The sequence below is a fragment of the Tamandua tetradactyla genome, chromosome 6 (assembly GCF_023851605.1).
Source record: "Tamandua tetradactyla isolate mTamTet1 chromosome 6, mTamTet1.pri, whole genome shotgun sequence".
Taxonomy (NCBI): domain Eukaryota; kingdom Metazoa; phylum Chordata; class Mammalia; order Pilosa; family Myrmecophagidae; genus Tamandua; species Tamandua tetradactyla.
In genome coordinates, this window is record NC_135332.1 from 5535373 (window position 1) to 5553768 (window position 18396).

At 42.4% G+C, this 18396-nt stretch overlaps 1 protein-coding gene across 4 annotated transcripts in view; it reads right to left on the reverse strand.

Moving 5' to 3' along the window:
• PECAM1 (platelet and endothelial cell adhesion molecule 1) overlaps window positions 1-18396 on the reverse strand; it is a 58768-nt gene that overhangs the window by 19872 nt on the left and 20500 nt on the right. For all 4 annotated transcript variants that reach the window (XM_077163585.1, XM_077163584.1, XM_077163583.1 and 1 more), the window contains exons 6-13: window positions 13563-13811; window positions 11966-12241; window positions 8365-8652; window positions 7618-7725; window positions 6458-6485; window positions 5664-5740; window positions 2211-2264; window positions 1033-1095 (exon numbers count right to left, since the gene is read on the reverse strand). In XM_077163585.1, coding sequence (XP_077019700.1) covers window positions 1033-1095; window positions 2211-2264; window positions 5664-5740; window positions 6458-6485; window positions 7618-7725; window positions 8365-8652; window positions 11966-12241; window positions 13563-13811 — 1143 coding nt within the window. The remainder of the gene's footprint in view (window positions 1-1032; window positions 1096-2210; window positions 2265-5663; window positions 5741-6457; window positions 6486-7617; window positions 7726-8364; window positions 8653-11965; window positions 12242-13562; window positions 13812-18396) is intronic.

Consider the following 18396-nt stretch of genomic DNA (forward strand, 5'->3'; position numbering starts at 1 on the left):
GGCCCAGATTCGGAAGTAGACATGCTGCAGAGTTATGCCAATTGGGCACTACACAACTCTGGGAGCCGTTCTGACCGTGTGCTATGGGAGCAGTCCCCTCGGGGCTGCACGGAAGAGCCCTATCTGGAAGGTTCTGTACAGGCATCTGCTGACAAGGTGCTGGACTTGGTACTAAGCAAGGGAAGAAAGAGGGCAGCCCAAACTCCTTGCAGATCAGGGAGCAAAAGGCGACTTTAGAGACCTTGCCCCCAGGACACAGCCTGGCCTTAGCCTTGGGGGAAGGGACGCAGATGGCAGTAGTTTAACAAGCCTCCCAGCAGGGCCGGAAAACTCTGGACGGCTGTTTCCTTTGAGTGTGCAGGAACTGAGCCTTTGGGTGAGCTAAACTGGAGGAGGATTAGGATAAACACTTTTTTGTGTGTGTGGTGCCAAAAGAAACTGAGATTAATGTTTAAGCTTTGGCTGTGGACCGTCCCTCTCTGAGTCAGTTTTCCCAGCACAGAACCCGAGCTAGGAAGCTCCAGACCTGCCTGCTCCTGAAAGAACCACGTGCATAAAAGCAAAACCTGAGCCACTGTTCACGCTGATGGGGATTCTTTGCTTCCAAAAGCTTTTGCCCCAGTTTGCTTTTGCACAGTCTGTGAGAACTTTTTTTAGGAACACACTGGGTTTGGGCAAGGGTGGTGTCTCGAGAAGGAGGTCTGAACACCCAGGAGGAGTGAGGCTGCTCTCACAAAGCCTCTGTTTAATAGAAACAAATCTCCCAGCTCTTAGTAAGCGCCTGGCCTTAGTCAAGGCTCAATCAAATCTAGCCTTGACTGGTGGAGCCATGAGCAATCCTTGATGAGATTTTACATCCAAAGCCTGGGTGGGGCCTTTGCACCTGCCTTAGGCCTGTCCAGAAGCTCTGCCCACCACCTGCTTTCCGAGCAACTGAGGGTGACCAGACTCTTGGGGGTGGCCCACCACACAGCCCACCCAGCGTCCACACCCAGGCAGGGCATGGGGAGCCCCAGGGGGAGCAGAGTTTACCTTGGTGAGGCTCAGGTAAGGACACCTCCACTTCTGTGTACTCCACGTTGGAGTTCAGAGGCTCTGCTCAAAGGAACCACAGCAACCTGGGGTCAGACAGAAGCTCCCAGGAGGACTCGGGGACATTTGAGTTTCCATTCAAATGATTAGGGAGTTCCGGACGTGGAGGGGAAAGCTAAACCAGGCTGAACTCCATTCGAAATGGATGGGAAACCTCAGGCTGGGAAGGGTACAGCAGAGTCCTGCACGCCCCTGGGAGGCAATGATGGGGCTCCAGGCCTGCCCACGCCATTTACACAGGCTGTGGAGGGACCCCCTGCCTAGGTCCCCGCTGTTTTCTGTGGTGGGAGGATTTTAAAAGGTCAGTAGATAGAGAAAGCGGCCCCATGTTAGCCACGGCAGTTAACTCAGTTGAATCTCACTCGAAATGCCAGAAGCTTTCTCCTCTACCACGGGGGTAGAAAGCTTAACCCCAGGGTTGAAAGGGTCTCAGGAAGTGGGAATTGGTTCACCAGCCTAAGGAATTCTTTGAGACCTTGGGGCATCCTCATAAAAACCAAAAAAACAAGTAAATGAAATTGCTCATGGTGCTCTGGGAAAATCTTATAAATTAGTCTGTCTTAAACATGTCACCATTGTTTTGTTGTGGTCTCTTTTTTTTTTTTTTTTTTTGCATGGGCAGGCACTGGGAATCGAACCCAGGTCTCCAGCATGGCAGCCGAGAACTCAGCCTGCTGAGCCACTGTGGCCTGCCCTGTTCTGTTTTTAAAGCCCCAAAGAATGAGGGTTTCTCAGAAGCAATTGAAACAGTGATTCTGAGCTCAAGAATCCCGAGGGGCATTTACAGAATCCCTTTACTTCTTTAAGAGCTTTAGGTCCCATGACTGCAGCCCAGAGCGGAAAGGAATTTTGAAAAATGAGTTAGCTCACACCCTCTGCGCTTTAGGCACACTTTAGTTAACAATCTATTGTTAACTGTCCTTAAAAATAAGCAGCAATGCCATTTTAGAAAGATGCCTCCGCCTCTACCACCCAAAAGAAAGATTCTATTACCTTATTCTGTAACTCATTCTTGGAATTTTAAATCTACCTCCTTTGGGAAGTTCTTTAATAGGTATAACCTTTTCCTTTTTTGTGTGTAAAGATCCCCAGTAGAAATTAATTAGCCAGATAATTACCTTTATTTTCATTTATCGGTTTCGTTGCATGGTTCCCCACATCTTCATCGTAACCTGGTTGAAAAAGAACATCATCCATGGGGATGCATGACACTGGAAATTCTAGTGTTCTATAACTTCTTCAAACTTCTCTGCCACTAACAAAAAAAATCAAGCATGACTCCCTTGTGTAGGTGGCAACATGCAGTGTCAGCCTGGTGGGGTTTTGGATCCCCTCTTCTTTCTGCTATGGCCCTGTCTGTATGGTCTGCATCTAATGTCAACATTAGGTGCCCACCAGCCCATGGGCGGTCACGTCTGCTTATGATTCCGAATTGTTCAATTTGAACAAGTTCATTAGAAATGAAAGTTCATTCTGGAAGGGACCAGCCAGTAACCACAAACATGAAGAGGGACTGTTAAATTGGGCGCCGTCTCCAGCTACAGAACGGAATCAATGAGAATATGGCATAAAGAGCAGCAATACCTCAGTGAGTCTCGATAAAAAAATTAAAAAATAAATACAAGAATAATTTTTTTTAAAAATCAAGTTGTCTTCTCTTTAATTCCTAAGATATTATAAATACTATCCTGTAAGAACACATGGTTTCCCAGTATGTGTTTGAACTAATTGCTATTACGATTATTACACTCTATTTATAAACTGAAATAACCCATGCAGAGACAATAAAACAAGAATCTGAGTATTTCTTGCATTTTGGAAGTTTGGGGGAAAATCCTAATGTAATACAAATTTGTACCAATATTTAGTTTAAAGTATCTTTTTACTTATGTATAAGTTATAGATTACCCACTGAAGGTATTTTCTCTACAGCACTGGTTTACTTTTGCTAAATATTCACCAAGATTTTTCCAAACACAGTCTCAAGTGATACATTTGCTCGTTCCTTTTTATGCAAGCATTACTTTTTTTCCCTATAAATCTTTCATTTCATTTTGAAAGTTTATGATTCAGACTATAAGAATTGCTTAGTTCCTAAATGAAATCAGAAAGACGATAAAGACTGAGATGGTATAATCTAGGAATGCCTAGAGTGTATAATGATAGTGACTAAATGTACAAATTTTTAAATGTTTTTGCATGAGGAAGAACAAAGGAGTGTCAATACTTCAGGTTGTTGAAAATAGATGGTAATTCATATTTTAAAATTTTAACTTATGTGTGAAACTAGAGCAAAAAATGTTCATTTGGTACAAAATTTATATTTTGACTAGTGCAGTCCCTAATATAACTTATGTGGACAGTTTAATTGAACACCGGAAGTACATGGAAACTTGAGTAGGACATAAGATTTTGTAGATTTGTCCAGAGTGATGCCCTGATAAATCCCAGAGTGATTTGAACAGTGAATAAAAAAGCATTTGCAAAGTCCCCTTCAGGGAATGGTGAGAAAGGGGGAAAATTCAACTTCCCCAAGTGGAGAATTCTTGGTATTCTCACAAGCATAATGTTTATTTGTTACAAAATTTATATTTTGACTAGTGCATTTCCTAATATAACTTATGTAGATAGTTTGATTGAATGTCATAAGTACTTGGAATCTCAGGTAGGACACGAGATTTTGTTGGTTTGTCCAGAGTGATGCCCCGAGGAATCCCGGAGTGATTTGATCAGTGAGTGGAAAAGTATTTGCAAAGCCCCCTTCGGGGAATGGTGAGAACAGGGAGAAATTCAACCTTCTCAAGTTGAATTCTTGATATTCTCACAAGCAGTGTGGACAACCAAAGCAAAAGGCTGAGCCCCCAATCTTGGGGTTTGTTCATATGAAACTTAACCCTGCAAAGGATAGGTCAAGCCTACTTAAAATCAGGCCTAAGAGTCACCCCCAAGAGAACCTCTTTTGTTGCTCAGATGTGGCCTTTCTCTCTCAAGCCAACACGACAAGCAAACTCACTGCCCTCACCCTCTCTACCTGGGACATGACTCCCAGGAGTGTGGACCTTCCTGGCAACATAGGACAGAAATCCTAGAATGAGCTGGGAATCAGCATCAAGGGATTGAGAAAACCTTCTCGACCAAAAGGGGGAAGCGTGAAATGAGACAAAATAAAGTGTTAAATGGCTGAGAGCTTCCAAACAGAATCGAGAGGTTATCCCAAAGGTTATTCTTATGCATTAAATAGATACCATCTTTTTAGTTAAGGCCTAACAGAGAGGCTGGAGGGAACTGCCTGAAAATGTAGAGCTGTGTTTCAGTAGCCATGTTTCTTGAAGATGATTGTATAATGATATAGCTTTCACAATGTGACTGTGTGATTGTGAAAACCTTGTGTCTAATGTCCTTTTATCTACTTTATCAACAGACAAGTAAAACATATGGAATAAAAATAAATAATAGGGAGAACAAATGTTAAAATAAATTTAGTAGATTGAAATGCTAGTGATCAATGAAAGGGAGGGGTAAGGGGTATGGTATGTATGAATCTTTTTCTGTTGTCTTTTTATTTCTTTTTCTGAATTGATGCAAATGTACTAAGAAATGATCATGATGTTGAATATGCAACTATGTGATGATATTGTGAATTACTGATTATATATGTAGAATGGAATGATGATGTGTTAAGAATGTTTCTGTTTGTTGTTATATTTTTTAAAAATTAATTAAAAACATGTTTTAGAATAAAATAAATATAATTTTAAAAGTTAAAAAAAAGAATTGCTCAGTTCTCAAAACAGATGTCTTAAATATGCCCTATAAAAGGCATAGCCTAAGAATTTCTTTTTCTGTGGGACACTATTACAAAATTAGAAAAGAACCTGTTGAAAAAGAAGGGAAATAGCCCAGAATCTGGTCTGGGGGAGAACTTTTCATCTAATGTAATTATAGCCCCTCAGGGAAATAACCAGCCTTCCTACTAAAATGCTTGAGCAATTTTCTCATAAACTCAAAGGGATTAAGAACTCCTGGGACTGGTTATCCACCCTGCTGAGCTGACACACGCTTATTCCTTTTTCGTACCACTTTTTTTTTAATGCCTCTAAAAGCAAAATCTTTCAATTGGTTTCCACTTGTGGCAAGTTTGAAATAAAACTGTCTTATCCTTATAATAATGTCATTGAGAAGACGTTTTACCAACGCTTTAATTGGATATCTGTCCTCTCTTACAAATGGAAAATGATTGCACTTGGACAATATTTAAAGCTTTCAGAGGTAACACATCATGGGTGCTTTGATTGTGTACTATGATGAGCCTTCATCATTTATTCCTTGTGGTGTTTAGAAGCTGATGAAATTAGAATAAAATGCTCTGCCTTTCTTTTCAAGTTTTTTTGTTTTCATTTGTTTAGTAGTGCACCAGCCATTGACCAAATACTAGATTAAATATCCCACCTGAAGATAGGTTTCTCCTCTGATTTTTATACCACGCCCTACAGTTTCTGCTTTTAAGAGGGGTAAAGGCGTGTGCGCAGCAGGTTGGAAAACACTCTCTACAACCATAGGAACCCACATACCGTAACGACTGTTGGCTTCGGTACTGGGATCTGATGACACCTTCTCACTGTTGGAGCTCAGAAGTGGTGCTGCTGGCCTTCAAATGAGATTTAAGAAGAAAAAAATACATACTTAACATTTTTGGCTTCCACCCCAAACCAACAAAATAACCTAGGGAAGCTCATGAGAAAACCAGGAAGCATTTTCCATGGTGAGGAAACTAACATCTTTTCAACTCTATGATGAATTGACAGAAACTTTTGTTCACTGTTAAACTGAGTGTCAGGGCTAAAGGGAACATGGACACCAGGGATTCTTTATCAGGACTCATTTATCATCATTTATTATCCCTCTGTGCTATTGCCTCTCTTGGGGAATGGAGCAATCGTTTCTATAGTTTTGTATTTCAGATCACATAGAACAGCAATCTATTTACAGAACAGTAAAAAAAGCGAAACCATTTTCTTGGGCCAACATAAATTTGCCAAGTCAGTAAATTCTTAAAATTCTGTCTACTGCTGTCACAACTGCATAAGAAAAGGAGGATTTCACAAACGAAGGAAAGACAGTTGGCAACCTTCCACTGACACACACATTCATACACACACACACTCACATCACACTCACATCACTCACACCCTAGGCCCTTCTTTTTCCAAGTTTGCCAAGAACCACTGAAAACTTCTTAATGACCAGAATCTCCCGATAGACAAGTCCACGGAAACACTTCGTGGTGTCTCAGGTTCCGAGTGGTGGAACAGCTTCTATCTCCAGGCTCCCCAAGAAGCCACCCCCTTTTTACAAGTTCACTGACCTGGACATCTCCACCGGCATCTGCTTGGCTTTAAGGAGAAAGAGAAAAGCCAAAGTCAGTATAAAATATCCACATCCATGCCAGTTAGAAACACTTGCTTCAACCACATTTATTTTCCTGAAGATTCAATACCCATAAAAAGGGAGAAAAGAAAGCTAAACACATTCATGCTAATTTTTTTTTTAAATGAAAGTGGGTCTTTTCTTGTACTTAGAGTAAAAGATTTCACATCATTTCCCCAGACATAGGACATTTTCCCCAGCAGTGATTTTTGTTAGTAAAATGTGATGGTGATATAGACAAGAACCAGATTAGCCAAGTAAGCGGTAGTGATTCCCCAAAGCTATCACTTTATTTCAAAACAACTCCAAGAAGGAAGTCTAAATCAATCCCTTTGCTTTTAGGTCCATGCTGGCCCGAGACCAATGCCAGGATCAGACTTAGGAAAGAGCTTGTTCTGGAGCTTGCCTTCTCAGAGGGGTGAGAGCCTTCATGATTTAGTAAAAACCTAGGGCCCCTCCTTATCCTGTCCACTTCTCCTCTCCCAGGAAGCAGCACCAGGAGCACCAACAGAACCCACCTTATCTCGCATAATTAAGAAAAAAATAATGCTTTCTGCAGAATGTACTGGTTCTGTGCCCCTTATACTTGAGCCTTGGCTAGTGGGTGATCCTTGCTTCCCATCCATGCTGGGCTGATCCCAAACAAAGGACAGAAATAATGACAAGTGGCAAGTTAATAGGGTGGTATTTGGTGGGTGGGGGCATGTGTGCGGGGGGAGCAACTCCATAACTCTTAAAGGCCACTCTACCAAGTGCAGGACCAGGCATGGCCAAACCCACAGAATGCCTTCTTCTGATCACATGGAGATCCAACTCCCGCCCAAATGTTTCTTTTCTCCATTGCCCAACTAGGAAAGCAATCCCTTTCATTTTCACCTAGCTAAATCCAGAAGCAACAAAAGCTTCACACCCACCAAAGTCAACATCTTTGATTATCAAGGTGACCCACTAAAGAGGAAAACCACTGTCATCAGTTACACCCCTTTTGCCCCCACTGGGTGAGAGCACCAGCCTCCAAAAGGCCAAATCACTGCACAGCTATGGCCAATTTCCTGTCAAGGGTAACCTGACAGAATGGAATAAAACACTTGTGCTCACCCTTAGCCTTCCTCAGAAAATAGTATCTGGCCCCAAGTACCAAGGTGGCAATTATCACTCCGATGACCACCACTGCAATAAGTCCTTTCTTCCATGGGGCAAGAAAGACTGGAAATGAAAAACATTTGAAGCATATAGGTTTTTAATCTTCCATTAAAAAATAATTCCAGGTTTATGCAACAAATAAGACTTTCCTTTAGTCCTTGTAACTGGCATCTTACACTTAGAATCTATCTCCGAGGGGCTCTGTATGTACAATTATTTCTGCTCCAGAGGTCAGCTATGGCCTCGGAGAGGAGAACTAATTGGCTTTGTTGGAGTAGACACCTTTTGGGGTGTCTTTTCAGTCCTCTTCCTTCCCGAGGGACAACCCACCCACCCACACCTGTGGGCTCCTTTCACCATGTTCATTCTGCATGACCTAGTGCCTCTGGACATAGGTGATCCATGGGTGGACACTTGACCCTAGGTAAGCCAATCCTCTGGCTCTCTCTGCCTAGAGTTAGGAATTAGGACTTTGTGAAATATCTCCAATTTCTTATAACAATCAGTTTGTCTCTCTTTTTTTTTACTTAAGTTAATTCGAGTGGGTTTCTGACACTTGCAACTGAACAGCCTGGAGGATATTGGTTTCTTAACCATCCATCATATGCACAAAATTCCAACCCACTGCCTCTCATAAGTGTTGTGTTTTCTGGCTTCACCTCTCAGAGCCCTCCGTACCTCCCCTCTGAGATCCCGACTCACCTCTGATTGTCAGTATGTTGCTTTGGGGGACACTCCTGCCGAGGTTGGCTCTGTTGGAGGCTTTGCAGTAATACTGTCCCTCCTCCTCCTTGCTAGCCTTTGCCTTGTGCCAAAATACCTGAGTGTCATTCGAAGTGATTTGGTAGAAGGGCTTGCCCTCATTTGCTCTGTAAAAGCTATAGCTGATTGGACCTGTCCCTTCTTTCACGAAGCATTGGAGCACAATGTCCTTCCCAGACTCCACCTCTTTAGTCAACATAATAGAAAGCTGGACATCATCAACTGGTGCTGAAAAGCAGGAAAAGATCAGCACTGAGAAAAGAAGTGAGGAAGAGACACCATGAAACAGCCCCAGCCTGCAGCCCAGCCACTCTCATGGGCTATGACTTGGATTGGGACCATGCACGTCCTTTGAGTCTCAGGAGTCAGGCTCAGCCTGCCATCTCCATGGGGAGTCCCTCATTAGGCCGATGGGCAGCCATGGAGGCCTCCTGTCCCCACATGTAGGTTAAACACGAGACAGGGTGCCACTTCCCTTCACTTACACCTCGGGTGTTACCGCCCATCTAGCTTGATTATAAAGTTAATCGAATCCTATAACTTATGTGTTCCTTTAGGGTCTACTTTACGCATGTGTGTGATTTCTCTCTTACTTAGAAAGAGGCTTGGCACTTCCAAAGCTTACAAAGAAATAAACTTGACCTATTGCCTTCCCTGGATTTCATCCTGTTTTTCTCCTTCTTTTTCCTTTAACAAGTGGTCTACACCTATTGCTTTCATATCTCATTTCCCACTTTCTTGTTTCCCTGAAATCTGACTCCGTCCCTCTGCTTCTGAAACTGCATACCATCTCTGGTTTCAAAGAAACTCAAAAGGTCTCCTGATCCCCACCGACTCTGTCCCCAAGTCCCCTGCAGTTTCGGTGGTGAACTTTCCCAGTCTGGTCCTCCCATCCTCAGTTGTCCTGTGGCACTGGATGGTACCAGAACAATTCACTCTTCTCTGGGCTTCTATGATGCCTCATAACCCTGGTTCTCTTCCTTGCTCACCCACCACTCCTTCCTTACTCATGGGTTTTTCTTTCCTTTGCCCCTTAAATATGGGCTTTCCAAAAAATTCAGTCCTTGGCTTTTTTTTCCATCTCCATTCTACTTTTTGGTGATTTCACCAAACTTTCTGTGCATATAACATCCATATGTAGAGCTCTGGTCCAGGTTACTTTCCTGAGCTCCAAGTCCTAACTTTTACCTGGGCATTTCCGCTTAGAAGCCCTGCCAGCCCCTCATGCCCAGTGAGTCCAAGTAGAACTTATCTTCCTCCCGTGTTCCCCCTTGCCTGCTCCATGATCAACCACTAAAATTCTGACTCTTGATAGCATTCCCAAGTCGAATTTCCTACTAATGTAAGAATGGACTGTTTAGCAAACTGGCATCCACCGTCTCTGATGACGAGGGGATAGGCTTATCAAACATGGGAAGCAAAGACCAGGTCACCCTCTTGTGAGTGCGGGGGGTACTGATACTAAGGAGCTGCTGGAACTGCAGAGTGGAGCACCAGGGAAGGATGGTGATGATCCCACATAAGGGCAAGCTCCCTGGAGGGTTCAGCTGACCCAACAGCCTCTCTCACTGGGAGCTGAAGCACAGGGCAGGAGTGATAAGCTGGGCTCAGTAGCCAGGTTGCCTGGACTCAAATCCTGGATCTACCACCCACTAGCTGTTTGTCCTAGGCCTTAGCTACCTCATCACTAAACAAGGATACTGCAACTAACCCCCTTATGTGGCTATAGTAAATATCAGTGGAGGTAATTTACTGAAGTACTTCACATAGAGCTGGACATGTGCTCAGAGCTCAGAAAGTTCTAGCCACTGATAATGACCCACATGAAGCCACCAGTTTCACATGGGTTTTTGCATTAGCCTTGTCATATATCCTGAGCTCTGCAGTCTCTATCCTTTCTAACTAGTAGAGCCATCGAGTGAATATTCCTGAAGTTCCATTCTCATCTGGTTCTTCTTCTGGCTCTCTACTGCTTAAAGGACAGATTTCCAACTCCCAAGACTGGCATATCATCCCCTTCACAGTTGGGCTCAGCCACTTCTTCAGCTTACATCCAGTGATACTCCATTCCCAACCTTTGTTTCCAGCCATCTGATTTCCCTGCAGTCCTTGGAACTGCTCCATGGAGCCTTTCACTAATGCACGTGACTAGGCCAGCAGGCCAGCACTAGCACTCTCTGCCCACCTATTATCAAGCTCTGGCTCCTAAGCCATGCTTCCGGGAAGTTTTCCCACTCAAGCCAGATGATATCTCCTATCTCCTGAATTCTATTTTTTCTAGAGAAGTTGTAGGTTTACAGAAAATCTTGAATAAAATACAGAGTTCCCATATGCCAACCTATTATAAATATTCTGCATTAATGTGGTACATTTGTTACAATTCATGAAAGAGTGCTTTTATAATTGTACTATTAACTGTAGTCCATCATTTGCAATAGGGTTCACTCTTTGTGTTGTACAGTTCTATGGTTTCTTTTAAAATTTTTACTCTAGCAACATGTATACAACTTAAAATTTCCCCTTTCAACCACATTCAAATATATAAGTCAGTGCTTAATTACATTCTCAATTTTGTGCTACCATTACTGCCATCCATTACCAAAACCTTATGATCAAACCAAATAGAAACTCCATCTCCTAAATTCTCATCATTATCATTGTAAGGATAGTTCATAGGACAATTAGTTTTGTGTTGCCTCATGACACTTTTTCTATGCCTGTTTGCATTGTTATCCAAATATTTCTCTATTATTTAACCAGTACACCCTGAGCTTGCTGTGTCAATAGAAGAGAAGACCATGTCTTCTCCTCTATGCCCCATAGCATTAGGTGCTTAATATGCACGGTTGATATGAATTTGACAGATATGGCTGTTCTTCAATTATACATTCATAGAGGCAGGAATCTATTTATTCAGCTTGAGATATCTACAGAGACACATGCAGATAGTTATTAAGTAAGAAGGAGAAGAAAGAGAAGAAAGCCTTATTAAGCTTCTTACAACAGGTTACAGACTAAGAGATGCCAGGAACAGCATCCTTAAGGACTTGTGAGATACCCAAGATAGAGTCTCAAGGAAAAGTATCCGCTCTGAGGCAATGGTGTATTTCTCTTGAGCATGAGCATTCCAGGCAAATGTAAGCAAATCCCAGAGCAGCTGTAGTTGCTGTGGGTTCTGCCCATCAAAGAATTGCCCTGCCAAGGCTTAACAGTAGAGAACAACTCTGGTCTACCATTCTCAGAGATGACTGTCAGTTCATCTAAAGTCAGGACACTTTCCCCCTTTTAATCATTTAGCAGTTCAGTTGAAAGGTTCTGAAAAGAGATTACACTGAGTCATGTCAATAGCCCATGAAATATTTTCCAGCCCCTTTTATCTGGGCCTTGGTCCTACTTTGACTCATGTTTGATTCAAGGACTTTGCACAAGAACCACCCACTTCTCTTACAGCCCCCACGATCCCTGGACAACCCTAAATCTTTGAAAATGTTAACTAAAGCCCCAACCCCACATGATTTCTTTTCAAAGCCCTGCAACTTACCTATTACCTTGACCCTCAGGACCTCGCTGGTCATTTCAGCATTGGAATGGCAGTTATCCGCGCTACATCTGTATTCTACATCTTTTGTTGGTTTATCATGGAAGACCGCTGGACCATTTGAGATCTCTTTATGACTCTGCAGATTTTCATTTGCTTTTAAAAGGTGATAAGTAATAGGCAATGTTCCATTTATCGATTGGCAACTAATTTCTATAGTCTGCCCTTTTATCACCTCAGACCTGGTGTTACGAAAAATCCTGGGCTTGGAGAGCATTTCTAGAATGACAGAAAGAGAAATAATCTGAAGGGCACTGAAGGTAAAAGTAAAACATATAGCCCAAGAAGCACACTTGCCTCACACACTCATGAGGTTCTTTCTCCAGGCTCTGGATTTTACTTTCTGCCACTACAGTAGTTTTATATGTTTGCCCGCCTCATGTACCTTTACAGGTTTCCTGCAAGACTGAAAGGTTGTGTTTGTTTGTATGTGCACATGCATGCTTGTGCATAGTGAGGAGGAAAAAGAGAAGATGTATTAAACACAAAATGAGAGGATACAAACTCAAGAAAATACTATATCCTTATAAGTAATTATTTATGTTTTTACATATTTTACATGTGTTATTGACAAAAGACACAAAAGCATAAGAAAAGCAAAATACCCAAAGAGAATACCTTTTTTTTTTTTTTACATGGGCAGGCACCAGGAAGAGAATACATTTTAAAGCAAATTCTCAGTGCTTCCTGAGTTTACTTTTCTGATAGTAAACTACATCATTATTAGAAGTTAGCTTATTTATAAAGCTTATAAAATGAAGTGACTTCCTCCCAAAACTAAAAAAAAAAAATTTAATGTAATGACCTATATTTGTCCCTGGTATTATTTCCTTTTGAGTTAGATGGCTAGAGTTGACAATAGGCAAATATCCTGGTTGGAAAAAGCCACACCCACAAGCTATACTGATGGACCACGATTGTATAATAACTGACAGTGACAGCTTGGATGATGTTTCACATTCATCTAAGGACTCACTGCTCAAAGTCTGGCCCAGGATCCAATAGCATCAGCAATGAGGGGCTTGTTAGAAATGCAGAATCTGGTCCCATCCCAACCAACTGAATCAGACTTTGCACTCTGGGTCCCAGGTGCCTTGCACATTCATATTTAAAAAGCTAGCTTCTAGGTGGTCCCGGTACCCCCTGGAAGTCCAAGCCCTTCTGGTTACCCAGGATATGGACAAAAGACTGGAACATACATAAGTTCAATGTTGACCAAGCAGTGTTTCCTTCCTGGCACTTTGGATGGGACCCTACTCCAGCAGTCAGAATTTTGGCAATTCAGGGGTCACATCATCAGTATGCAGCCACAGTGAGTCATGAACTTGAATTTGGCCAGTAGCATTTTCTTCCTGTGCTCTGACTAGGAATACTCACTTGTTTCTGATCGACTTCTCTATGTCACACCTCTCTCCTTCCCTTGAGTTTTTACCCTGAGTTAAATCTGCTCTGTCTTAAGACTGCAGAGAATGGCATCTGGCAATAAGTTCCCCATCTCCCATTCAATCCCAAGACTCTGAACCACTGAAGATGTACTCACCACACACGGCTATCTGGACTGGATTGCTTTCCTTGAGCACGTTGCCGATGGCTGCAGTACAGGTATATGTTCCGCTGTCCCACTCTGAGGCTATCTTGGTAAAGTTCTGAGCCTGTGTCACAGTCAGACCTCCCTTCTGAATGGTGAAGTTGGCTGGAGGAGCTCCTGGGATGACACACCAGAGGTTTAGGTGTTCACCCTGATCCAGACGTGTGGAGGAAGATTCCAGCTTTGGTTTGGAAAATAGCTCTGCAAAAAAAGACAGTAAGAGAAAAATGACGTGAGACATGGCTGAGCATCAGCCCCAAAGCCTCTTCATGGAGATACCATAGGTCCACCTGGCAGAACCAACTCCCAACCTCCTGCAAGAAACAAGGAACAAAAGTTTTCCTTTGCTTCCTGTATATCTGACGATCACACAATCAATGTGCTATGGCTTCTGAAGCTATGAAAGTCAGCATTACCCCTACAGCAACTGTTAAAAAGTTGAAAAAAGGGACCAGACTTCAACTAGAGATATGAATGAAGCTAATCTGGATAGGACTAAGGTAAATCAGAATATAGGGTAAGGGATGATGATATCATCTATATTTTCAAACTTCAACTTCTGTGTGAGACCAAAGGAAGAGATGTTTATTTGGTGCAAAATTTATATTTTTGGTAGCACAATATCTAATTTAACTTATGTAGTCATTTTATTTGAACAGCATAATTACATGGAATCTTGAATAGGGAGTGAGATCTTATTGGTTTGTACAGGTCAGTGTGACGCCCCAATAAATCCCAGAGGAATGCTTCATTCCTTTGCCTAAATTACTTGAAATCCAGCAAACAATGGTTCCTTCTTCCACTCATTTTTTCATTTACTCATTAATTCATGCCACAACTATTTATTTCAGGCTAACTTTGTGTAGGCCACTTTGTACTGGTATTGGGTAGGCAATAGTGAACAAAAAACAGTCCCTGAGTCCAAAGCACTTATGTTTAGTGGGTGATTCTGATGCAATATTTGCAGCAGAGGAGATACTGAACAGAAGCTTGCGGAATCAGGAAGTTATCCAGGCAAGGAGAAAGATTCTCGTAGGCAGAGGGAACAGCATGTGGGAAGACCTGCCAGAAGGTTCATTTACTCATTCAAGAATGAATGAGTAAATGAATAAATGAGTAAAGGAATGAACCATTGCTTGCTGGATTTCAAGTTGTAAAACTTTTCTAATCATGTCTGTGAAAGTAATTGGATTGACAGGAGAGTCTGCCTGGGACATGGAAACAGTAGGAGAGGCTAGGAGGGCCAGAGGCCACCTGCAGAAGGGTCTTAGGAAGCACCTTAAGACCATGGATTGTGTCCTCAGGGCAACAGGAACCTCTAGATTCTGACTCTTTGAGTTCACTTATTCTAATTATTTCATATCAGTGAGATCATGCAATATTTGTTCTTTTGTGTCTGGCTTATTTTACTCAACATGACGTCCTTAAGGTTCACCCATGTTGTCATGTGTTTCAGAGCTTCATTCCTTTTTACGACTGAATAATATTCCACTGTATATATGCCACATTGTGTTTTTCCATTCATCAGCAGATGGGCATTTGGGTTGCTTCCATCTTTTGGCTATTGTGAATAATGCCACTATGAACTTTTGTGTGCAAATATGTATTTGAGTCCCTGCTTAAGTCTCTGATCTTTGTAACTATAATATGCTATGCCACTTTTAGAAGTTATTAGTACCATAATTTAGGTTGGATGTCAACAGTGATAAAAACAGAGATTAACTTTCAATATGTCTTTCTATCTCCTGATTTAAATGTTCCCTGAAATATATCAAATTTCATAGCTATTGTGTATGTTTTTATTTTCAGCTACAGGGTAATTTCTAATTAACTACTTAACCATTGCAAAGGTGTAGAGCTTTCATGCCAACAAAGGCAAACTGACTGCAGCATTATGATCCTTGATGAAGAAGGAAGGAAGAGTCTGTCCTCAAGATAGTACTTCTTGCAGCTATCTGCATATTGAAATAAGGGAAGGAGACTCTGTGTTCCTCTTTGGAAAGCTACTAGGGCAAGAGGTTTGAAAATACAACCAGGAGTCAGTGAATCAAATTCTACTCTTGACTATAACATTTACCTGCTATGCAGGTTTTGGGGTAGAAAAAAAAATCAGCACTGTCATTGTCATCACTGATGTTATATGGCTATGAAATTGAGTTCCATCATAATCAGAGTCTACATTGTCTTCTTAGTTTCCTTAAAATGGAAAAAAATAAAAGCTTCAAATAAGGTGGTGTCCCAATAATACATCTGTGTTTCATTAAAGAGCCTGCCTGCCTTTCTTCCTTTCATCTAAGAAGCATTGACTTATCTGTGTTTGCAAAACCATCAAAAGCTCTGAGTTAAGTACCACACTAATACAAAATGTTAATAATGAAAACTCTGTGTGTGTGTGTGTGTGTGAAACTCTGTATATAGGAACTCTACACTTGCTTCATGATTTTTCTGTAAACCCACTACTCTAATAAAAAAATTAACAAGAAAAAGCTCTGGGTTAGGAATGGGGAAAAACATCCAAAGAAATGTAAACGCTTACATCTCATTGAGCAGATACCAAAAATGTGGAGGGAGGGTGCGGGGGAGGAGGGGTGGCTTAAGAAGACTCTCAGAGCAATAACTCTGCATTAAAAAAAAATGTTGAAAAACAAAAGTCATTCTGCTGCTGAAGTGGGCCAGGGGTGGGGGGTGGGATTAAAATCAGTAAAGAATCATTAAAGAATAACCCATTTGTAAAGGAAGTGACGGTCGGATGCACGGTAGTTCAGTGGTAGAATGCTCACCTTCCATGCAGGAGACCTGGGTTTGATTCCCAGACTGTGCACACCAAAAAAGTCTGAATTAGGGAAATGGCAGGTCCCAAGACATGGAGAAATAATCAGTAATTCTTGTGTAAACTGATTGGGTGGAGCGACACTGGAAGTGATAAGGGATCAGCCTTCTATTCATTCATTGAACAGGTGTTTATGGAGCCCCTGCAATGTGCCAGGCTCTGTGCTAAGTACCAGAGATGCAGAGTGAATTGAGTCACAGACCTGATCCTCCAAGAGCTCTCAGAGAATGGTGGAGACAGACCCTGACCTAAATCCTTCAGTGAACATCAGTGGGAAGACAGGATGAGAGTGCGGGAGGAACTGAGGTGTGCCTAACAAATAGATTCTAGCTGGGGGAACCTGGAGGGAGCTGTCGGGCGTTGGTTTTTAAGGACAACAGACGCTCCTCAGGCAGCCAAGGGGACAGGGTACTGCAGGAAGATGACGTGGGGGCATTTGGCAGGGAATGGGATCAGGGGAAGGACTGTGAATGGGAGGAAGCATCTTGAATGGCAGCTGCATTAGGAGGGCTTCTCCCACAGTCAGCTGAAGGACGGAATGGGACAGAGATGCCCGGGGGCTTCCGTGGTATGAGGGTCACCACCAGGGCAAAGACAGGGAAGACAAGACAGAGGAGAGAGACCTGGTAGCACAGGGTGACAAACTGGATCTGAGAAGATAAAAAGTGTGTGTGTGTGTTGGGGGAGGAGGGGGTGGAGGAAGCCATTGTTCACTTAAAGAAGACAAACCACTAATTCAACAATTTTATATTTACGAAGTGCGGTGTGTACCCTCAACATTGCCACATAGAACCTGAGCTCAACAGGGGAGCAGAAAACTAGTTGCATAGGTGGGTCTGGAGTCCTTTGCAAAGACTCGGAAGAATTTGAACATGGAGGTGTTTTCCTGCCAGTCCTGGTGTGACTCAGCAACTGCAAGTGGAAAGGACAGAGCACAGCGGGTTGAGGGGACAGAAGGGCAGGTGAGCATAACATACCACCTCCTTGGGCCAGGGCGCCTGACCTACTGGTTAACTTGTGAACATGGCACGACATGGGTTTCTGGATGTGAGTGACCAGGCACAGCAGTATTTTATGGTCCACTGGTGATTTACGCCTCCCTAAGGTGGCCTGGCCCAGGGTAAGGATTCTGCTCTAACCAGCGAGACAGTCTATGGGTTTGCCACCTGGCACTGACCCTCTCACAGTGGTTTGTCCATCCCTTTGTTGTAGTTATTCACTACATAGCATTCTAATGGTCTGTCTGTGTCTGCGGACTCCTCATAGGCAAAATCTGGTCTTAGGTGTTCTCTAGCCCCCATAAGTTGCCCAGCATATAGAAGATGCTCAATATATATTGAATTGGATACTTTTCTCTGATGAGATAATAGACGTCTTATCTGTGAAAAAAAAATTCATGTACCATCAAAATATTTGTCATTATCAGGAATAAACTAAATTACTAGGCACAGAATAGACCAACTGGTTCCAATGCATAGGCCAATTGCCCAGCAGTTGGTAGCCTACCTACGACACTGTTCATTTTAGCTGTGACCATCCACTCAGTGTGTGGCACATAGCGGGCTTCCAGTAAATGAGTGAATGAATGAATGAACACTTTCCCTGGGGAACCAAGAAGCACTAACGCTCTCTGCCCTCTGAAGAACTGCCATCCAATACTCATTTATCCATTCAAAAAATACATAGGAACTCCAGCTATGAACCAAGTTTTGCTCTCAATATCAAGACTATAGCAGTAAACAAAACAGATAACAGGGCGGGCCACGGTGGCTCAGCAGGTAAGAATGCTTGCCTGCCATGACCGAAGACCCAGGTTTGATTCCCAGTGCCTGCCCATGTAAAAACAAACAAACAAACAAACAGATTAACATCCAAACCTCAGCAGCTTACAGTTTAGTGGCTGAAGAAATACAATAAACAAAGAGGAAAAGATAAAGTCCATATATATTTTTTAAT